Consider the following 23678-nt stretch of genomic DNA (forward strand, 5'->3'; position numbering starts at 1 on the left):
AAGGCATTAGGGGTGAGTTAGTTAAATGTTTGACGAAATATAGCAGGCTAATTTTTAAGTTGATAATTTGGTATGGCCCAAGAATGATCCTATAAACTATCCAAATGACCCCTGGGAGAAAAAGGTTCCCCACCCCTGTTATAGATGAAGAGAACTAGTGTAGAAAGCTTAAGCAATTTTCCCAATAAACATATAAATGATAGCTGCAAACATTAATTTGGCACTTCTTATATGCAAGGCACTGTGCTAAGAGTGGCTATTTCATGAACGCTTTCACTTAATCCTCCGAACCCTAGACAGCAGGAATTGCTATTATACCCACATTTCAGGTGAGAAAATCGAGGCTCAGAGAAGTAAAGTAACTGAGGATCACATAGCTAGCTAGTGACGAAACCAGGATTTGAAACTAGCCTACGTGTTTAGTGAGAACTATCCTACCTATCCAATTTAGCGTGCAAACCATCATGCCTCGCTCTTTCAACACAGTCACAATCCTGTGGCTCATGCCTCTACCAGAGACAGGGAAAGCCGAGGTTTCTGACACCTACCTCAGTCCCACTGCCAGCATAGGCTCCAGCAGCTCCTTGATATCCTGCTGGATGCCTGGCCCCATTGCCCGAGCCAGCATGCTGATGCAGGTGAACACTGTGGCATCCACCTGCATTGCCTTCTGTCTCCTGCAGAGAACCAGAGAGGGGCTAGTTTAGACACAACATCATTCTGTGAGGCCCCACCTCAAAACTGTTGGGGCAAGGAGGGCCAGTTACCCAGGTAGGGTCACCACATGTGCAGGTTATCTACTGCACAGTTCTAGGGGTCCATCACACCACAGTCACTGTAGATCTGTCCACAGCATTTAAAACAACAATCCAGCAGATGGCAGTACTGGTAAAGGGTCTTGAGGAAGGGGCCCCTTTCCCCAATTCACACAAATGGCACCATGTGGTTTAGTGTGGTGCTGGCCAACGTACCTATTTAGGAAGCAAACTGAACAATGTGTACATTAGGGACCATAAGTGCAGGGCACAGCCATTCTTTGGAAAGAAATTCTTCTCCCTATTAATTGGCCAGAACAATCCTTGCTACTAATACAGGAAAATATAAAGACACAATTCTAATGAACACCGCCCCCCCCCCCCCCCCCCCCACCCCAGTCTGAGAGAAGTCACCCTGGCCTATCCATCTTGGTGGTGCTAATGGTTGTTTTCATGCTTGATTCATTGGAAAGTTTCAAGAGATGGAATAACTCATCCAACTAAGTTCCAGTCTAGGAGTCTCTCTTTAGGTCTTATATCAAATTAAGACCTTTGAAAGCCAGAGAAAAGAGCAAAACCAGGTGATTCCCAGTGAGTAATAATATTGAAAACAGCACTGGCATCTAACATCCTCACAGGGTATTCAATCAACCCAAAAATATCAATGCCATTTCATTGGGAAAAGGTTGGTGCTCAACTGAGGAAGGCTGTTCTTTATATGATTTTGCTATGACATGGAGATTAAGGAGACAGAGAATGGACTTAAGCTCCATGGAGATGGATGGTGCATCCTTTCTCTCCCAACTAGGGTGGCAGGGGAAATCAAAACAGAGATGCTTACTTATGGGCAAAGTCCTTAGGGGGCAAGGCTGCTCGGATGATGTCCAGCACACGAGGTAAGTAGATCTTGAACTCAGACCTCACTGCCACAGAAAGGAGCCCCAGGGCTTGGAAGGCTGCTGTCCGTTCCTTCTCCTTCTTGACACAGCTTAGGACATGGTTCATGGTATCCTGGAGGTACTGGGTATCTGCGTACAGAAAAGACAAAGTGTATGGCTCAAGGTCAGGGTTGGTCTGTATGTCAAAGGCCAGAGTTCCCATAAATCACTTAGATTTAAGAATATATTAAAAATGCCTGTTAGAAAGATGGTAAGAAGAATTTAGAGGATGTACTAAATAACCAAAGACTTATGCTTGATAATCACTCTTCAAATACACCTTTTGGAAATACTAAAAATATAACTTTTTTTTTAATTAGAAAAACCCACAAAACTTATAGGGTCTCCAAAACAATATCACATAATTGTTCCATTAGCGTTATATTTTGAGGAAAAGATTACATCCTCCTGTTTAAGGAATATATGTTACATCTTGTTTAAAAACAAAGAGAGGATCACCTAAACTATTTTATATTGTATTGAAAATTTAAAGTAATATTAAATACTATTTGCAATAAACAGGCCATTCCATTTAGGTTAGGCCTAGAAATCACTGCCATTACCTAGAGCAGTGGTTCTCAACCTTCCTAATGCCGCAACCCTTTAATACAGTTCCTCATGTTGTGGTGACCCCCAATTTCATTGTTACAAATTGAACATAATTAAAGCATAGTGATTAATCACAAAAAACAATATGTAATTATATATGTGTTTTCCGATGGTCTTAGGCGACCCCTGTGAAAGGGTCGTTCGACCCCCAAAGGGGTCGCGACCCACAGGTTGAGAACCGCTGACCTAGAGATTCCTGTTACAGTTATATTTAACAGAACAAGATTGAGTCTGTAATTTGGAAATCCACATGTGTGTGTTCATTAAGTTTACATTAGCCAATGTGCACGGGTAGATGATTCTTGGGCAATTTAAGCTAAAGTGTTATTACTCCTGTAAAGGCTGGAATTTCTTGATTCTTGCCTCTTCTTATGTTTCTTCTGTTCCATTTAATTGGCACCAGAAGCACATAACAGCAGAGAGGGAAGGACCACACATCCATTAGAAAGTTAGGGGTGTCGAGGGCTTCTGAACCACCGTTAGGAGACAGTGCATTAGACTCCCAAACAGCACGTACACATCACTATATTTATTCTAACAAGACACGTCTTCTCCCACAGCTCTTGTGAGCAAATGACATTAAAGCATGCTGGGGCTTGAAAACGGCCACAGTGACGCGACCCTACCACCAGAGTGCATCATCAAGGAAAACCAGGCCTTTGCAAAGGGGAACAGCAGTTCAGCAGGAAACGGACCTAACTCAGGAGAAGTTCCTTTTCTAGATTTAGCACCCTAAGAGATTAGGAATCTGACTTTGTTAGAGATTCCAACCCAATCAATCTTAGGGTATTTTTGATGTTTAGAAAGCTGACATCATCAGGAAATTCGAGCAATGACTTCTAAACTACAAACTTTAAATAGGCAGCACTTTTCTGATGAGACATGTACTTTGGAGGCTGCCCAGATGAATTTCAATGGCATATTTTAGTATATTATTTAATAAAACAACAAAAACCCACTTCAAAAGAATAACCCAGGGGCCCTCTGAGCCTTTGTGTTCTGCTGCCGGCAGCCTTTCGAACATACTAGGGGAACTGCTTCCACACCATGCCAGACTTTCATCAAATTTGGCCTAGTTATTCGGGTTTTCTTTTGAACCACAGACTTTCAACCCAAGATCATTTACAGCTCTACTGAACTGGGGCATGTCTGGTCATTAGAAAGAAAAAAGCTGCTGGTATCAAGTGGGAAGAATGGAAAGCTGAAAAAATAGGGGTGATTTTCATAATATCATTTCTCTCTGGTTTATTGATTTTATGTGGCTAATTGTCTTGTCCTTACGCAACACAGTTCTGTTCTCGCACAAAGCACATTTAACAGCTCAACAGCTCTATATTTCTCCTGCTTGCATCTGGGCTGGGTGGTGTGAAATGAGTCTGTGCTAGGGAATGGCATCTGCCGAGGGTCAGGCTGGCCTTCCACTTACGCTCCGGGCTCTTACTTGGTCCTGAATGCTTCAGTGTGCACCACAATGAAGTACAAGGACATGTCCCAGATGGGGCCTCTACACTCAGCACATACAGAGGTGAAACAGGACATAAATATGAGCAGGCAACTGGAGCAGTACTGTAATTGTCACCTTTACCTAATTTCTAAATGGATGTGAAGTACCTAGAGGCAGCAGTAATAGTTCCCATTTTGGAGGGCTTACTCTGTGCCAGGCACTTAGAGCAGGTGCTCAGGCATTACTGCAGTTCACCTTGTGATGCAGGGATTGCTGTTTTAATGTTACTGTCCAAAACCTCAGCTACAGACAGAGGCAGGATTCACCCCAGGTGACGCACAAGCCTTTGCACAGCTGGGGCTATCATGGAAGAGGCAAGGAATATTTCTAGCTGGAGTAATCCAGGAAGGCCTCGGGGAAGCCAGTATCTGTGTTGGGCCACCTTCAGGAGCCAGGAATTCACTTCCCGCTGACAAAGGGCGGAGTATGGGAACCCACCGTCTATTATCCACGAAACCCGCCTCTGGGACATTAGCCCTTTCTTCCTGTGAGCGGAGAGGCATCTCAGTGACCTCCTCAGAGGCAGAAGCAGGACAGTTGCCCAGTCCTCCCTGCCCCACCGAGTATCTAAAATGCAACTCCCTTCCTTTGGTCTCTTTTTAGTCCATTCATGACCTTGTTGTTGGCTTCCATACCTGAGAACTTGCTTGGCTCTAGAACTGCCTCTGTGCCTACACGTTCTGCTACCTCAGACAACTATAGAAAACCTGAACTAATACGACTGAAACTGGACAGGAGGCAAAGAAACCAGAGACTAGCCTCTAGTTGGCATTGCTTCAAATGAGAAGCAGACATAACTTTTTGGAATTACTTCTGTTTAATTACCCTTAAGTGGGTAATGACGTCTTCCACGGACATCCTCACCTGTGAAGGCAGAAGGTCGGAAGGCGGCCAAGCGGGGTAACAAATTAAGGATTGTCATTTGAATCAGCGAGTTCTTGCTATTCCTGCATTTCAGCACCCACTGGCACACCTGAGAGAGGAAGGGTACAGGGTTGGCGAAGGAAAGGGAGGTGTGGAGCTTGGAAGGAGGGAGCGGGCCTCTTGCCACCTACCTGATCAAATTTCTCCTCCATCAAGTCTCTGCAACACCGGCTCTCCACCAGAGTGGACTTAGCTGGGCTGGGGGAAGCCCCAAATCCCATGAGGCTTTGGTGAGAGCTGTACCCCAGCAGTCCCACCAAGGCGTTTGACGGCTGGGGCTGTACAGCCTGGAAACTGGTGAAGGGGGTAATGTGACGAGGTTTCGTTCCGAAGCCCATGAGATCTTTGCAGTACTTGTCATGTACCAACTGCTGCTGTGTTATTTCTTCCATTTCTTCTCTCAGGCGCTATATGTAGGGGAAAAACACCACCTTTACTTACAAGTAGCATTTGCCCAGGCACTGTGACCCTACAGAGCAGCACATTTGCCCGACCCTGAAAGAAACTAGCTCCAAAGTGGACGGTGGCCACTCTTCAACTTTAGGATGAAGGTTTCCCCAGAACCCTACAGGAGGCCACCTACCGGGATAACAGATTAGAACAAAATTTTGTTCTAATTTAGGTAAAAGAGCACCACCTACTGAACAATAAAGAAGCAGTAGGATGTGACTGCCAAGGACTCGCCCTCCCCCCACCCCAAGTTGGTCTGGGAAAGCTGATTTGCAAATTGCTTTGCCTACAGACCCGAGTCACAGCAAGGAGGTCTCTGGCTAAGGTGAGGGCAGCCCCGCTCCAGCATCCTGTTAAGGCCAGTCTGCTCTCTTGCTTCTGGCCGGAAACCCAGGTAGAAACAACTTAGGCAAATCATTCTCTAAGAACCCTAGGAATTCCATAGGAGGTGTGCAATATGCTGGCTGGCACAGAACTCACATCTATTCTCTGTTCAAGGGGCTGCTTAGCAATTCACCCTCCAACAGTCCAAAATGAGGAAATAAAACAATTTTCTAAACTTCCAAACTTTTCTCAACACAGATTCCACCCCAACCCCCCTCGCCAAATCTTGTCTCCTATTCCTGTCAAGGTCACCAATGACTCTTATGCTGCTAAATCTGAAGGCCAGTTCTCAGGCCTCTACTTATGTGACTTATCTGCAGCATTTGATCCAACTTACTATTTCCTCCTCCCTGAAACTCTTTCTTCACTTGGCTTCTTGTACCTAGAGCTTTCCCGCCATGGTTGCTCCTCATTTCTTGACCTTGGGTTCTCAGACGCTATCTCTTCTCCAATGCTAGCTGAAGCTACCATCTTGAGATGCCTTCCACACTGTAGCCACTCTAACCTGCCCCTCCCATCTCCATCTTCCCCCTCAGTAAATGGCAATCCCAGTTTCCCAGGCCAAACACCTGGACTCTTCTCTCTCCCATCGACCTCCAAATCCCAAATTCAGAACCCAGGATCCCTGGTATCCCTATAGCTGCCACTATAGTCCAGGCCACAAAGGTCCCCTGCTAAGACTGCTGCAGTTCTCTCTGAACTAGACTCCTGGCTTCAACCCTTGCCCCTTCGATAAGCCATTTTCAACACAGTGGCCAGAGCGATCCTTTTGAAACATGAGTCAAATGCCACTCCACTGCTTAAAACCATTAATAGCTTCCCACTTCACATACAAAGTCTACAGCCTGGCTTCTGAGACCTTATGTGATGTGCCCCCACCCTGCCTCAGGCATTCCTCCAACCCCCTCTCCCTCCTCCTCCCTTCTCCCGCTCTGCTCAGCCACAATGATGACCCTGCTGCTTCCCAAACAGAGCGGCCTACTCCTGTCTCCTCAGGCCTTTGTGCCTGCAGAATCAGCTGCCTGGACTGCTCTTCCCCAGGTACTTGTATGGCTTTTTTTCTCACCTCTCCCATGACTGTGCTCAAACATCACCATATTTTAAAAGATAATCCTTAATCCATGCGAGCATCCCTATTCCCTTTCCCGGCCCTACTTTTCTCCATAGCATTCATTGCTGTAAGATACACGGTACAGATTTACTTATTTGTGCATTGTCTGTCTCCCCCTGCTAGAATGAAATGTTTTATTCATGCTGCATTATTCTAGCTCTTAATACATGATGTAGCTTGCCCATAGTATTAGGAAATTACAATACCTTACATCTGGATAGTTCTTGGGAATTTATAAAGTACCACAGTAAGAGCATTTCACTTAAATCTGAGTTAGGAGATACTGTCCTGTGTTACTGGGAGGAAACAAAGGTCCCAGAGCTGTCAGGGCTACCATGGAAAGCACCACGTCATACATGGCTGGGCAAATCTCTGAGGGCTACCATTTAAGGAATTCCCACTATGCATCAAGAAACCTCCCAGGAACTCAATGAGGTGAGTAAAATCCTGTCAAAAGTGAAGAAAATGAGGCTACAGGATGTAAAGTAATTTGTTTACTGCCTGTTTCCCCTACAAAATGTCAGCTCCGTGAGACAAGGACCTTGCTTTGTCTGGCTCAGGGCGTCAGGGAGAAGCCTGGACTCCCCTGACACGGCTTCTCACCTCTCCCTCCATGCTGCTGATTCGGACCAGCTCGTTGAGGATCAGCAAAGCTCCATGGATCCGATCATCCCGATTCATGCCCTTCTCCTTGGCCAAGGTCTCATCAAACCCTTTCTCTGCTTCTTCAAACGTGTGCTATGTAGAGAGAGAGAATGCCTTAATTACCCAACATCCAAAATTAGAGAGGACACAGGCAGACCCCATCTATATGGGGGTTTGGAGGGGTTAGCGTGCCTGCTCAGTGCCTTGTACCAGTATCATCGATAATACTAACTCACCAAGCTCTCGCCTTTAATTTAGCTTCAACTCTCCCAATACCACGAGGCAGATACCATTACAGCCCTATTTTAATAAATAAAAAATAGAGGCTCAACGAAATTACGTGACTTGTCCCAGGTCACATAGAAAAGCCAAAACTAGAACCCAAGTCTCCAACCCCATGTTCAGGGCTCTTTTTGTTGTACAGGCTCCTTAGTAAATTCTCTTGTCAACAGCAATCAGCACAGGGCTCAAGATTCTAGAGGAGAGAGAACTGGCACTTTCTAAATTAGTATTAACCGTATTGCATCGATTCTGAGACACCCCTTTTTTCCTATTTTAAGGTATCTGAAAAGAGATATCTTATCATTGTTGACAAGAAGGCACTGAGTCACAGTTTAATTGGCATCGTATTTTCAGTCTTAGTGGTACATGAAATAATGGTATGCTACCCATGAATCTGCTTTATTGAAATAATAAAATAACTGCTGATTTACTAGTACACTGAGCTTAAAAAAATCATGAGACCAAAACAAACTTGCTGTGTGGCAAGGGGCCTGCTGCTGCCCAAGGCCCGGTGATACTCTTTGTGCATGTGCTTTGCTAGCGGCTGGAACGGAACCATCTCCTCACCCGGTACCACTGAGGCTTCTGCATCTCCTTTGGCTCCCGCTGGGTGGTGAGAATCAGACAGGCACGAAGGGCGGCTACAGCTCCTTCACGGATGGCCTGCTTGGGGTCCCACACAGCCACGAAAATGTTGTCAAAGAAGGGCTGCACTTGCTGGAAGAAGAAGGTGGGGACGCTGATGGCCAGCTCACGGAGAACCAGAACCTAGGAGAAAAAGGCACACTGAGAACTCTCATCTGTATCATGGAACTTTTTTAATGTTTTCTTTTTTTTAAGTTGATTTCAGAGAGGGAGTGGGAGAGGGAGATAGAAACATCAATGAGAATCATTGATCAGCTGCCCCCTGCACATAGCCTACTAGGGTTTGAGCCCAAAACCCATGCATGTGCCCTGACCGGGAATTGAACCATGACCTCCTGGTTCATAAGTCAATGCTCAACCACTGAGCCACACCAGCCAAGCTGTATCACACAGTTTTGTCCTCTCAGGAATATAGCTTCTGGCTTCCTAGAACCGATGTACATCAGAAAAAGAGCAGACTTGGGAATTCTGGGGCTCTAGGAAGGAAAAGAAAACTGCTCAAACATCCGTGTTCATTATCCTAGAGTGGTTACACACAATGCTGGTAATGTTAGAACACAAGCTCTGGAGGGGCAGGCTTGTTTTGTTTTGTATCCTGTTCTACTGACAGGCTAGCCCCATACATACAATATAGCAAGTTTTCAATAAACACTTATTGAATGAATGAAAAATCCTCTTTAATACCTAATCTTGCTATTATTTTCACTCGGCAGTGAAAGAAAGTAAAGATCAGAGGTTGCCCCAAGTTATGGAGTTAGGAAATGGCAAGGCCAAGACTTGAACCAGGGTCCCAATGCGGGCCCCTCCCCCACACCATTCTCCCTCCTTGTGGTGCTGCCTCCTCATGAGGGAGCTGACTGGAAAGGATCTGATTGATGCCTGTGACCCCCCCCCCATCACATTCATGTCCAAATTCTCCCTCTTGAAGACAGACTCTCCTATCTCACAGCATGACGTCCTAGCCCAAACCAGCCTCAGGGACAAGCTTCGAAAACCATGGAAGATGTACCCCCAAAAGAAGAGGATAAGCTACCACTCCCCCAAATGCAGAATAGCCAATGGGAAAAGAGGAAGTTTGGGCTAAGCACCAACCAATGAACAAATGTCTACAAAATAAACAGGAAAGGCTGACCAACTCCCCCACTGGGGGTGGTGAAGGTATCTACTTCCCCTGCTCCTCTCTTAATCCCAGTTCTTGCATATTCCCCCGGTAGATGCAGAGACCTTGGCAAAGACATGGTAGGGATCATGCAGATAGTACAGCTGTCTGGGGCTTTGGAGCCTTTTGGCTGTGGCTTCTTTCTCTTGCTATGGCTCTTGCAATTTTGATTCTAGAAAATCAGAGCTCAGGATAAACACTGCACGTAGGGCTGCCTCTCAAGCAATGAAAAACAACTTTTAAGTTTCCTCTTCAGGTGCAAAGCTCAGGGTGAAGACAGAAAGGAATCCGGGACAGAACCCAAGGCCACCAAGAAGCAGTGTCTCTGCCTGGAGCATCCCCTCTCATTCATTCTCTGCCCCTTGGGGACCTAAGCACGTTGTGTGAGGGACCCCGACACGATGCCATCACTCTCTAGGCCTGGCTGGCTGTGTTCCTCCTGCAGGCACTCACAGCTGCGTGTCTCCGGCCCTCGTTGCGGTCAGCGCCCAGCCATTCCAGGGCTCGCTTCACCTCAAACTCCACATACTCAGCGGTAAAAGTGTCCCCGGCCATGGCGAGGCGACCAATGGCCTTGGATGCCATTTCCATGACAACTGGGTCATTAGAGGGGAGGAGGTTCCGAAGATAATTAGCAAATCGCCCGATTCGGGTGGCATTCCCACCTTCCACTCCTATGAGGCTGGCTGGAAAAGAGAAAGGCAAAAGGTGAGGATGAACACATGCGGTCCAGGAAAGGGCGCTGCCTTGAAAGGAAAGCTGGCAGGACCCCTTCCTTTCATTCTGAGTACACACTGTAATGTCCAGACGGTAAGCAATGCAGACACTTTTCATTTTAAACAACAGATTTGATATTTGTACAAGGATATTTGCATAAAGCAAAATGCTCTCATTTTAGTATATATAATTTGTTTTCTCAAGAAAAGGAAAAGAAACTGGGACTGAAAATTAAATCGCAGGCTGGATGACCACCTCTGGGAGTTGAAAATTACCTGCCTTTTGTTCACTGTCCCAACTCTACTTTTCCATTCAAGAGCCTTATGGCAGATATTACTCTACAGAGGAATTAGAACCTGCAAAGAGCTACATGGGGTGGTGGAAAGCAAGCTGGCTTCTAGTCTCAGCTCTGGCACACTGTCTGGCCTAGAAAAGTTGCTTCATGGTTCTGAGACTCCATAGCTGAAAATACTTGCTTTGCCTATGTGCCAGGACTATTGCTATAATTAATACCTAAATAAGTACATGGAAAGCCACCGAGCTCCTTAAAATTTAATAAACAAATATGAACTAAGCATCTAATAAGCAGCAGATACGGGGTGCAGTGGACACAAAGGTGAACAGTCCTTTGTTCCCAGTTGATATTGTCACCAGAGACTGTCCTTACCTATGGCCAAGATGCCACCTTTCCTCTCATTGGCATCTGAGCTGGAAACCAGTTCAAAAATGTGATGGTTCAGCTGATCATAGAAGCGAGTAGACTCCTCTTGACTCATCTGCAAAGGAAGAGGTACTCAGAACAATTTCTAATGTCTCCCTGATGATGGTAATGGTGCTGGTGGCGTGGTTTCCAAAAAATAGGACCTGACAGGTATCAGCAGGTACGGTTTAAACCGAACATAACAAAGGCACTTCCCATTTCTATAAACTATAGAGCAACTGAACTCGCAATTCATCTATTTATAGTATACTCCGAGGGTCCTGTCCTCGGATCTAGTACCAGGGGTGTAAGAACGAACAAGACAATATCCCCGACCTCCAGTTTGGTCTCTATTTTAAAAACCCCAAGCTCTTCCAACCCACCCCAACCAATGTTATCAGGCAAAAAGAATCAAAGGTCTGTGATTTTCACACTGAATCAATGCAGTGTGAAAAAGAAAAAAAAAAAATTTAAAAACAGCTGACTCTAAGCTGATTCCTAAAGTGTCACAACACCGAGAGGCCACAGAAAGGTATAACCGCAGCAAAGGAACCTGCATATTTTAGGGACGTGAGAAACTGGGTGCCTTTCTGAAATAGAATCTTACTTAGCTGTCCAACGAAATCTAAGCCAGGGATGGTGCACTTAGCCCAAACATCCGTAACGAATGGCCCCAAATCACAGAAGCCCCCACCTCTCGAAGCTCCATGGTGACATAGTGCTGGAGCTCCTTGGCAGCTTTGGCCCTGGTCTCCTCATTCCGGCTCTTCAGGCCGCTGGCAAACTGCTGCAGGATGCTCACATTGCTGGATCCATGGCAGCTCGGCGCGGCCGCGGGTTCGGGTTCCAAGCATCTTCCTCTGAGGTTCTGTGGAGAAAAGCTTCCTTTAATATTCTGGATAACAAACTACGGCGATAAACTTATTTATGGCCCCGTTCCTCAACACAGATCTCCACCCTGTCCACGTCAGGTAGGGAGACCTCGCTGAGGACTGTGTAGAAAGCCTCTATTTATTCAACAATGACTCATGTTTAGAAGAGGCAGCATAGTAAGAGGGTCAAATTGTGGGCTGTGGAGCCAGGCTACCTGAGTTTGAATCCAACCCCAAATTATATACCTTGAGAAAATACTTAAAATGTCTATTTCCTCAGCTGCCACTGGGCAATAATAGTACCTAACTCATAGGGTTGATGTGAGGACTAAGTAAGTTAATACATGTTAAAAAGTGCTGGGCACACCGCGAGTTCTTAAAATTGTTAGCTATTATTATCATTATTACTACGATGCACATGGCAGAGTGCCAGGTACTAAAAGTGGGGAGGTAAGAGAGAATAAATCATACCTACAACTACCTCTTTCCTCAAAGAGTTCAATTTAAAGAGAGTAATTATTCTATAGCAACACGGTCCAACAGAAATAAAATACAAACTGCAAATGTAATTTTAAATTTCCTAGTAGCCATATAAAAAAAGTAAAAAGAAACGGGTGAAATGAACTTTATTTAATACAATATATCCAAAATATCACTTCAATGTTATTAATATCAAACATGGATATATTTCCATCCTTTTTTTTGTACCGAATGTCTAAAATCTAGTGTGCATCTTACACTTACAACAATCTCAGTTTGGACGAGTCACATTTCAAACACGCTACGCCACATGTGGCTGGTGGCATCGCATTGGACAGTGCGGGTCTATAGAATACTAATACTTGAAAGGACCCCGAGAGCATTCATTCATTCCTGCATTAGGTACCGTCTCTTCTCTCCATGAGCTTACAACCTGGGGGTGAATACAAATAATCAGGCAACCGCAATAAAGCGGCCATAATAGGGCTCAGCCAACATATATTACATATATATACATATATATGTCTTCACATACATTATATGTTATATATATACCCACACATATATTATATACATTATAAACATTATACATATTACATATATAGTTACATGTACACCTACATAAATAGATATCTCCTACGTATGTCCAGATTATATTAGAAAACCAGTTTTTCAAAATTCTTATTTTGAAAGAATTTGTGATGCTGAGAAAGAAAAAATAGACAAGGAGTAAATGCTTTTGAAAGCTTTTCAATACTTCAGTGCCAAGAAAATAACTGCAAAAGAAGTGTCACCCTTTCGGGGAGAGGAAACCCAGAAACCCGCGACAGGGTGCGCGGCCGCCTCTGCGAGAGGCAGGAAACGTCCATTCCCGGGAAGGCACCGGCCTCTCTCTGTCCGGCCGAGGCCCACGGGCCCCCGGCTCCTCGCAAATGTCAATGGAAGCACTGGCAGGCAGACATCCGGAGGACCCTGGCGAAGGCTTCAGAAAGGAGCCGAAGTTGGGGGGCTGAGCCTGGGATGGGAGCGGGGGAGGCACGAGGACGGAGCCTGAGGAGGGGACCGAGCTCGGACTCGGGGAACGGAGCCCACGGAGCCTCCAGGTTGGAGTGCAAGGGGCTGACACCGGCGCCGGTCCCCCCTGAAGACAATTGGGAGGTGGACGCAAAGGCGTCCCGGCAGTCCCGGGGCTCCTGGGCCGGCCTTCGCGGCGCCACAGGCGCGCGGCGGACTCAGAGGTTCGGGGTCCCCCGGGGACCCGGGAGGAGGTGAGCGCTGCCTCACAGGGTGGGGGGCCCGGGCTCCGGCGGGGCTCAACTCCAGGGTGCTGTCTCCGAGGGTACCCCGCATCCCGGCGGGCGGCTTCCCCGTCCCCCCACCCCGGGCCAGACTGGCTGTGGGTTTGGACACTCCGCCGCCCTGGAGGGGTCGGTGCCAGGCTCCGGACTCACCGTGCGGCTTCCGCCACGGCCTCAGCTGCCGCCAACAGCGCCGGTACCGCCGCCTCAGGCCCCCAACCCCACCACCCGCCTTCCCCACTGTCCTCTAAGCCGCGGGAGGGAGGGCAGGTTCCCAGCCCCAACGACCAATCGACAGGCGCAAGAAGACGATGGACTGAAACGCTGGCCAATAGGAATGAAGGAGAAGTGAAGCTTCGGGACCCGGCTTCTCTAGGGGGCGGGGACTGTTCAAATAGACAAACCACGCGGCCAGTGGCAGGCGAAAGCAGGCTCAGGTCCACTCGGGAGAACCAATCGGTCGTGAGTTGACTTCAGTCACTTCCACGCACACATCCGGTCCATCGCTACTATAATTCCTCCCAGCATTGGGGGTGCGGCCCTGTCCGGTCCGCTGTCTGGTACCTGGGATGGGGCTGAGCGGTGGTAGGCGAAGGCTCGCCACCCCGCCCGGCTTAGTTATGAAAGGAGAGTGTGAGCCACGACTGGAGGAAAAGACATAAACTTTTCGGGCTTATGGGACCGCGATTTCTCTTTTGTTAAGTGTAACATGTATTTGAAAAGATTTTACTTAGATTTACTTCTTTTCCAAAATTATCGAAGCTCACAAGATCATTCGCGAGAAACCATAGCCAAATTTGAACTAAATGAGCTTCTCCTAAATCAATAATTTCAAAGCAACATAATTTTAAAAACAACTTTTTAGAAAACAACAAAAATAGAATTTGACTACATCTTAATAAAAAAAACACTATGGTCTATTATAATAATTATTGAATATTCCTAAATAATTCACAATAGGAGTCATTAAATAAACTATAACACATTTTTATTACATATGTCGCCATTAATAATGGTAATGTAGATGAATATTTGTTAAGAAGGAAGAGGGTTCATAATTTATTAAAAATATAAATTACACAACAATATAAGTATCATATAACCATTAAAAACATTTATGTATTTCTTATGTGTCTTTGTTACCATGGGGAACATGTACAAAGATGTAATGAAATTTGGGGGAGACATACTATTTTCTTTATACATTACCATCAATGACTTGTGTAATAAAAATATAGTGTTTTTTGAGAATATGGAAATTTCCTGAAGTGTTAACCTGCCAAATTAAAAAGGTTTGGTAATATTCTGTGGCTAACAAAATAATCTGTCAGATTGAAAAAAAAAATGATTACTGCTTTAAGTTTAGGATCTCTTCATTGCATTGATTTTCTGTGAAATAATCGTTCCTCTGAATTTCACATTTCTCACTTGTGTTCAACATGTCCATATTTAATCATTAAACATTTTTGATTATGTAATATATTCACTGCTCAAATCTCAAAATAAATAAAATGGTATTTATCACCAAGTCTTGCTTCACCCCTGTCCCTTCACTTATTTTCTGTATCCCTAGAATTTCTTTATGTAAATATAAGCAAATATAAATATATATTTTTATTTTTCCATTTTGTACAGAAGATCACTGTTCTGTACTTTAAAAAAATTAGTATATATTAGAGATCTTTCTGTCTTCATAAATAGAAAGCTTCCTTGTTCTTTTGTTGTTATAGCTGCATAGTATTCCATCACATGATGTACCATCATTTATTTTTCCAGTCCTCTGTTAATGGACCTTTGTATTGTTTACAAATTCTTGTTATTACTAATGATGCTACAATAAATTCACACACACATATATATATAGTTTTATTCCCTGGCATTAGATCAAAATAGATACCCAGAAATGGGATTAGAGGGGTCAACACGTGTAGTTTGATGGGTATTATCAAATTTAACTCTATGAAGGAGGTACCAATTTTCATTTCCACCAGCAATATGAGATTTTTGCCACCCTAAGACATGATAAGGCTGTTTTCTAATTAACTATCAAAGATGGCTTTATAGTAACAGTAACCAGTGCATTTTTAGGCCTCTTTTCCAAATTTATAAAGAGCTTTCTTATCCATTATGTTAAAATAATAACTAATATTTACTGAGCATTTACAAAGTGTCAGGCATTTTGGTGGCCATTATGTTTTTTAAAAATTGGTTTTTAGAGAGAGAGGAAGGGCTAGGGATAGAGAAAAACATTGATGTGAGAGAAACATCATCAATCAGCAGCCTCCTGCATGCCCCCTACTGGGGATCGAGTCTGCAACCTGGGCATGTGCCCCAACCAGGAATCTAACCAATTGCCTCTTGGTTTATGGGTCCACGCTCAACCACTGAGCCACAAGGACCATGCTTGTGGACATTACAGAATAGAGGTTAAAAGCAGGGTAGAATCAAACTAACTGAATCTGAAACTTAGCACTAGCACTTACTAACTATATGAGCAAGTACTTAATGTCTATATATACATATTCCCTTACTTGAAGAACTGAAAGATTGTAATGTACCCATTGACAACCAAGGGTTGGATGGTTGTTGGCACCAATTCAATCAACAGGAATCCCCAATTAGGTATGTGGTGAAAAAGGAGCTTTTATTCAGTGCAAACAGCCCAACTGTGACACAGCATGGCTGTGGAACAGCTCAGGAGCGTTTCATCTTCAGAGTTTCAGCTGCAGTCGAGGAAACACAGTCTTCAGTGGAAAGTGTGCTTCCACAGCCAGAGGGGAGCTAACTGATATAGACAGAAGTCCCTGCCTCTGGTCCCTGATTGGTCTGTCCTCATGCAAATGAAGATTCCAAATCCTCGAAGTTTGATTGGGCCAAAAGGCACTGTCCTGATTGGCCAGTATGAATCAGTTCTGATTGGCCGGTGAAGATGTTGATGGGGGATATAGCTGCACAGCTAGGATGGGCTCAAGTGACAGGAGCACATGGCAGGCAGGCAGTTCAGTGCTGGAGGCAGGTAGCTGAATGGCCGGCTTCTCCCTGAAGTGCGGTTTGCATAAGACGCCCCAGTTTAGAAATGGCTGTTAGGCTGTGTGTGTGTGTGTGTGTGTGTGTGTGTGTGTGTGTGTGTGTTTAAGGAAATTTCAGCCCAATTGGCCACCAGGAGCCCTTCTTAGTAGGTATCTTTTTTCTTAGTGTCCACACTACCTTGGTAGCCACTGTCATAAGGGTTAAATGCTACTGCATGTGAAGTACCTAAAACACTACATGACACATGCAGAGTCAATAAATGCTGTTACTGTTCTTTCTGAACATTTCCTACAAGGCAGGTTGTATTGTCCCCACTTTATACTTTCTCCATGAGTAAAATGACATATAGAAGGATTGGGTCATAGAATTGGTTAAGGGAAGAGTTAAAAAATATCTGCTTCTTCCTAGTGTCCCATTGGCCGTATAGGTTACTTGGGTTTGCAAGTACGTGCTGGGTGCTAAAGTTGCAAATTAACAACCAGCTTCAGCGGTTCTCAACCTGTGGGTCGCGACCCCTTTGGCAGTCGAATGACCCTTTCACAGGGGTCGCCTAAGACCATCCTGCATATCAGATATTTACATTACGATTCACAACAGTAGCAACATTACAGTTATGAAGTAGCAACGAAAATAATTTTATGGTTGGGTCACAACATGAGGAACTGTATTTAAAGGGCCAGAAGGTTGAGAACCACTGAGCTAGCTGTAAGGGAGGGACCATGTATGTCTATACAGGGCTGGCTTTGTGGCTGTTGTGATCTGTGAGGTTATAATGCTCTGTCTTGAAATTCTTAATGATTTTTAAGAAGGGGCCCCACATTTTTATTTCGCACTGGGTACCAAAATTATGTAGTCAGTCCTGTGGACATATATGTTATGTTTTTAGTGTAACTTTCATTGATATAAAGGATGTGTAGCATACAACTCATAAATAATAAAATACACAATACTTTTTAAAAATATATTTTTATTGATTTTAGAGAGGAAGGAAGAGAGAGAGCTAGAAACATCGATTGGCTGCTTCCTGCATGCCCCCTACTAGGGATTGAGCCTGCAACCCAGGCATGAGCCCTGACTGGGAATCGAACTGGCAACCTCTTGGTCCATGGGACGATGCTCAACCAACTGAGCCACACTGACTGAGCCACAATACTTTTTATTGTAAATTCCATATAGCCAATTGATTCTAACAGGAGTCTTTTTTTTTTTTTAATATCGTGTAGCCTCCCTATGGTTGCAGTTGACCGATGAGTATAGTTCCAACATGAATGTTGGTTGATATTTTCTTTTATGTTAATGAGTAAGGGGAAAGTGAGACAATCAAGAGATACCTTGAAATTTCGCTAGTTTGTCAATGACGTGAAGACTTCTTTGCTGAACTGGATAATCATTTTCCAATACTGGAAGAATATTTCCTCATATTTTTGCTGCTATTCACAATGTAAGGGCTAGAGAGTTGACACACTTTTCAGTTTAATCTGCATGATAAACTTTTTTCAGTGATTGTAGTCTAGATGAACAAAACAATTATCAGGCATTTGCTGATTTGCATGCAATAAATATTCCCACTATGGCAGATTCCAAACTACCAATGACTGTCACTGAATGAAAAGCTGGGAGGAGATATGAATGAGCAAGTAGCATCTTGTTATATAGTATTTCCACAATGCAGATACAACACATGTGAACAGCCCAACCAGGGTTGCTTAGTGGTTGAGCATGGGCCCATGAGCTAAGAGGTCACTGGTTCAATTTCAGGTCAGGGCTCATGCCCAGGTTTCGGGTTTGATCCTTAGTAGGGGATGTACAGGAGACAGCCGATCCATGATGTTTCTCTCTCATTGATGTTTCTATACCTCTATCCCACTCCCTTCCTCTCTCTCTAAAATCAATAAAAACATTAAACAAAAACAAATGTGAACAACCTAAAGAGCATAAATGGTAAAATGTAGTAATGAGGAAGTAATGAGCTTAGAGTATTTGTTAATTTTATTTTAATACTAGGGGCCCAGTGCACAAATTCGTAAACCTTGAAAGGAACTGTGGGCAGTGAGGCTGCAGTGGGCAGAGGGGTGGATCTCGGCCCATTCTCTGGGCCCCTGCTTGGCTCCTCCCACCAGAGCCCCCCCCCCCCCCCCCTGCCGGCAGCCCCGCTCCCACCACTGCTGCTCCCAAGTGCTGACAGCGCCGGCCCTGCTCACACCCGCTGATGGCACAGAGCAATTGGGGCCAGCACCAGCAGCGGGTGCAAGCAAGGCCGGTGCCATCAGAGGGTGCAAGCGGTGGCTGCTGCCCTGATTGCCCCCCAGGAACAGGGGGAGGTGAAGAAGCCCTCAGGGGCAATCGGGGTCAGCAGCCACCACTTGCATCTGCTGACGACGCCGAGCGATTGGGACCAGCTGTGGGTGCGAGCGCCGGCTCAGGTGCTGGCAGCGGGTGCGAGCAGAGCTGTTGCCTGCAGCAGGTGCGAGCGCCAGGTCGGACTACGGGCAGGTAGGAGCAAAGAACTTTCAGTAACCACCAGAGGCTCACCCGATGACAGCAACCAGGGCCCCGCCTTGATCTGGTGCCCCCACTCACCAGCTCCACCATCCCACCACAGCCGACGCCCACCATGTCCCGGGCAGGCCCCCTGGTGGTCAGCTCACGTCATAGCGACCAGTTGTTTGGTTGTTCCGCCCTTCGGTCTATTTGCATATTAGGGATATATATATAACTGCACTAGTAACTTTGTGTAGTTTAATTTTTAATAATGACTGTGCTTAGTGAGTGGCTCACAAAACTCCTGAACATTTAACAACCAACTCTCCCCAGTCAGAGCTCCCGAAGCTCCCAGAAGGTGGGCAATGAGGGCCGGCAATGAAGACACCCAGCCGGCCACCTAGTCGGGTGGGAAGGGCAGTTATTCGTGTGCTACGAGTAGGCAGGCCAGTTTACGCCATTGGAAGTTGCACAGTAGAAAGTGAGAGTTTTTGCTGTCGTGATTATTATTAGAGTTAATAATTTCTTAGACACCATTTACCGTTTCAGAGCTTCAAGTTTCTCATTTGAAAAAATTGGGGATAATGATACTTTTCTTACCTCCGCAATACGCTCCCCGATTTTTGCTGGTTTTGTTCATTGCTGCGTACAATAGTGCGCCTACTGCATGGAAACAATGAGTGCGTCCTATTTCGGTGCTTGAAAGCTCTTGGAAAGTCGAAAGGCCACATGCATTGTGGTGGATCCTGTGATGCTAAGCGAGGCTGCATTCAGCGGGTCTGGGAGCAGCTGCGGGGCGCACACCTGGGAGAGAAGGCTGCCCCGCCCCGCCCCGCCCCCGCCCCGCCCCCGCCCCGGCCCCTCCGGCCCCGGCCCGCCAGTGCCCGGGGCCCCTGTTTCCCGCCGGCCTCCAGAGGCGGGCGCACAAGATGGCGGCCCCGGTAGCCCCGGGGAGGTGGTCGCCTCTCGGCTTCGGGCTCTAGCGCCGAGCCGGGTCCGGAGACAGGTTTCGCGCAGGTGACTGGAAGGCCGAGCGGTGCTACCGGGCTCGTGGGGCGCCAGGCCCGCTCGCTACTGCCCCGGGGCCCCGCTGCGTCCTCAGCCCTGCCCCGGGGCGGACCCGAAGGAAGGTCAGGGCTGGACGCCCCACCCCTCCCGGTCCCACCGCCGTGGCTGTTCTGTGGGTGGCTCACTATCAACGTTGACGACTTCAGCCACGTGCACCTCCATGGCGGCCTCGCCGGTCCTGGGGGAGAAGATTAGCATCCAGGCGGGAGAGACCGCCCCGGCCGGGGACAGGGACCTGCTGGGCAACGACGGCCCCGAGTGGGACAAGCCCGTCCCGCGCTCCTGGAGGCACAAGTGCGCCTCCTACGTGCTGGCCCTGCGCCCCTGGAGCTTCAGCGCCTCGCTCACCCCGGTGGCCCTGGGCAGTGCCCTGGCCTACAGGTCCCAGGGCGTCCTGGACCCCAGGCTGTTGGTGGGCTGTGCCGTGGCGGTGCTGGCCGTGCACGGGGCTGGCAACTTGGTCAACACGTACTATGACTTTTCCAAGGGCATTGACCACAAAAAGAGCGACGACCGGACCCTGGTGGACCGGATCTTGGAGCCGCAGGATGTGGTCCGGTTTGGAGTCTTCCTCTACACTCTGGGCTGTGTCTGTGCCGCTTGCCTCTACTACCTGTCCACTCTGAAACTGGAGCACTTGGCTCTCATCTACTTCGGAGGCCTGTCTGGCTCCTTTCTCTACACGGGAGGTAAGGACTGGCCCGATTCCTGTGCTGGAGGTCTTCGTTGCATGGACTCCAAACTGCTGCTTTGGGTGGGAGTTAGGACTAGAGGAGTGGTATCAAAAGTTCTCAGGCCACTTATGTGAAATCTATAGTGTGCGGGTTATGTGGGTTATTTTGAAAACAAGAGTTGGTTGAGAAGATCCTGGCTTGGCTTATGGATGTTAGAAATTATATATATATGGAAACTTTTTGTATCTAATTTCTTTTTGTTGGCCCTATCTTATAATGCCACAGTTACAAATTTTAGTGGAATTAACTTTGAAGGCTCACAATTGGTACAGCTGATTAAGGTGGTGCTGGCCAGGTGGCTAAGCTCTGTTTATTGAGCATTTAGTATGTGCCAGCACTGTTCCCTGTGAACACAGCAGTCACAGATATCCCTGCTCCTGTGAAAGTTATTTTATAGATGATGAGGAGAGACAGAAAGCAAAACTAGTAAATTATAGTTAGGTTGACCAATGTCCTGGTTGCTCAGGACTGAGAGGGTTCCCAGGATGTGGGACTTTGGGTGCTGAAACCAGGAAAGTTCCTGGTAGGTTAGGATGAGTTGGTACCCTGATGATAGCATTTGAAAGATGATTAGTGCTACGGAGAGAAATAGTAAGTAGAGCCAGGAAGGTGGACACAGCGGACTATTTTAAGTCGTTGGATCAGGGAAAGCCTCATCAAAAAGGTAACGTGGGCAAAAATGGAAGGAGGTGAGAAGTGAGGGAGTTGGCTGAGCAGGGTGTCCCAAATCTTGGAACGGCAATTGCCAAAGGCATTAAGGCAGGAATGTTCCTGAAAAGTTTGAGGAGCAGCATGGAGACCAGGGTGAGGGAGAGAGAAAGTGAAAGGAAGTGAAGTAAGGGAAGTATGTTTGGGGAGGTCAGGGAGGCACAAAGATTATGTAGGCCTTACTGTTTTAAAAGAATCACTCTGGCTAAAGTATGGAGAATGGATAAAGGGGAGTGAGCAAGGGTAGAAGAAGCAGGGAGATGGAGGAGAAGGGAGCTGTTGAGTAACCCAGGCAAGAGATGTTTGGTGGCTTGGATCAGGCTGGTAGTGGAGAGGGAAGAAGTAGTCAGGCAGGGTATGCTGATAGATGGGATGTGAGGCAGAAGAGAAAGAAGAATTAAGCATAACTCAGAGGTTTTGGCCTGAGCAGCTTGAATAAGGGAGTTGATTTCAAGTGAGATAAAGTTGAAGGTAGGTTTTGGGAGAGATAATTGACAGAGCATCTTAATGTAGTACAGTGGTTCTCAACCTTCTGGCCCTTTAAATACAGTTCCTCATGTTGTGACCCAACCATCAAATTATTTTCGTTGCTACTTCATAACTGTAATGTTGCTACTGTTATGAATCGTAATGTAAATATCTGATATGCAGGATGGTCTTAGGCGACCCCTGTGAAAGGGTCGTTCGACCGCCAAAGGGGTCGCGACCCACAGGTTGAGAACCGCTGACGTAGTAGATCTCCAAGTGGAGATGTCAAGTGGATGTAAGAGCGAGTTCAGGGAGAGGTCTGAGCTGGAGATAAAGATATTTGGGATCATTGGCACATAAAGTTGTACGACTGGGTGAGACCACCAGAGGAGAGAGTGTTGTTGATAGAGATGTGAGGGGGACCAGGACAGCCCTGGGCCACTCTGACCTTATGAGGTGGGGAGAAGCCCTAGCCTGCGTGGCTCAGTGGATAGAGCGTCGGCCTGTGGACTGAAGGGTCGCGGGTTTGATTCCGGTCAAGGGCATATCCTGGGGTTGTGGCCTCATTTCCAGTGGGGGGGTGTGTGGGAGCCCAGCTGACCCATGATTCTCTCATCATTGATGTTCTATCTCTCTGTCCCTCTCCCCTCCCTCTCTGAAATCAATAAAAATATATTTTTTTAAAAAAGAGGTGGGGAGAAGAGAAGGAACAGGTAAAGGGAACTGTGATGGACCATCTGGAGGAGAAAGAAGACCAAGAGACTGGTGCCTGGCGGTCCCCTTGTAAGAAGTTCAGTAAAGGGAACCAGTGGATGCCGTACCAGAATGTGTCAGGGGGTAGGGAGGGAAAAGGCCCTCTCTGTGAAGGTGACACTTACTCTAAGACTTGAAGGATAAGGAGCCATCCTCGGGCAGAATTGGGGTCTGACTCAGGTGCTGAATCCGTCAAGACTGAAGGAACAGCAAACGCAAATGCACTGGCGTGGGAGAGAGCTTGACATCTAGGATCCACTGAAAGGCCCATGTGTTCGAGAGGGAGAATGGAGATGTAGTTGGAGAGATAGGTGGGGGCTAGATCTTGCTGGTCTACCAGGGCCTCAGTCTTCTGTGTGGGTTTCTCCTCATTCCCAGCTTGCAGGCTTAATCCTTAGGTCTCTTTCCTCTGTCTCCATTTCCTCCTTTTGTGATTTTAGCCAAGTCTCCTGGCTTCAGATGCTAACTGGTGACTCAAATTTATACCTCTGGCCCAGATCTCTCCACTACACTCCAGACTATTACTTAGCTTCTTACTCGGTAACTTCTCTTCGAGGTCTCCGGGCACCTCCAGCTAAGCATGTCTGAAACCCAATTCCTGGTCTTCTCCCCAAAGAAACCTGCTCTTCCACAGCTTCCCCCTCTTAGTGGCAACTTCTTCCTTTCAGTCCTTCACAGGCATCATCCCAACTCGTTTCTCACATCGTGCATCAGTCCATCAGCAAATCCTGTTGACTCTCCTTCAAAAATGTATTTGGGATTTGACCTTTGCTCACCACCTCTCACCACAGCCACTCTTATCTCCCTTGAGTATTTTGGCAGGTTCTTTACTGACTTCTGTGCACTCACTCTTGTCCCTGGCAGGGTGTTCTCAAGCCAACAGCCCAAGTAATCCTGTTAAAACAGGCAGTTACATCAGTCCTCTGCTCAAAATTCTCCAATGCCTTCCATTTTTTTTTTAAT

At 46.5% G+C, this 23678-nt stretch overlaps 2 protein-coding genes across 2 annotated transcripts in view; one reads left to right on the forward strand and one right to left on the reverse strand.

Annotated features, from left to right (window-relative positions):
- Window positions 1–12115, reverse strand: part of MTOR (mechanistic target of rapamycin kinase) — a 109874-nt gene extending 97759 nt beyond the window's left edge. The window contains 10 exon segments of the mRNA XM_023744955.1: window positions 549–677; window positions 1597–1783; window positions 4671–4779; window positions 4862–5137; window positions 7279–7413; window positions 8170–8370; window positions 9860–10092; window positions 10791–10899; window positions 11518–11691; window positions 12104–12115. Coding sequence (XP_023600723.1) covers window positions 549–677; window positions 1597–1783; window positions 4671–4779; window positions 4862–5137; window positions 7279–7413; window positions 8170–8370; window positions 9860–10092; window positions 10791–10899; window positions 11518–11691; window positions 12104–12115 — 1565 coding nt within the window.
- Window positions 12116–19915: 7800 nt separating this feature from the next.
- The window catches only part of UBIAD1 (UbiA prenyltransferase domain containing 1), a 13103-nt gene continuing 9340 nt past the window's right edge, over window positions 19916–23678 (forward strand). The window contains exon 1 of the mRNA XM_006103718.3: window positions 19916–20741. Within this exon, the coding sequence (XP_006103780.1) occupies window positions 20213–20741 (529 nt within the window). The 5' untranslated portion in view covers window positions 19916–20212. The remainder of the gene's footprint in view (window positions 20742–23678) is intronic.

This window comes from Myotis lucifugus, unplaced genomic scaffold (assembly GCF_000147115.1).
Source record: "Myotis lucifugus unplaced genomic scaffold, Myoluc2.0 scaffold_501, whole genome shotgun sequence".
Lineage (NCBI taxonomy): Eukaryota > Metazoa > Chordata > Mammalia > Chiroptera > Vespertilionidae > Myotis > Myotis lucifugus.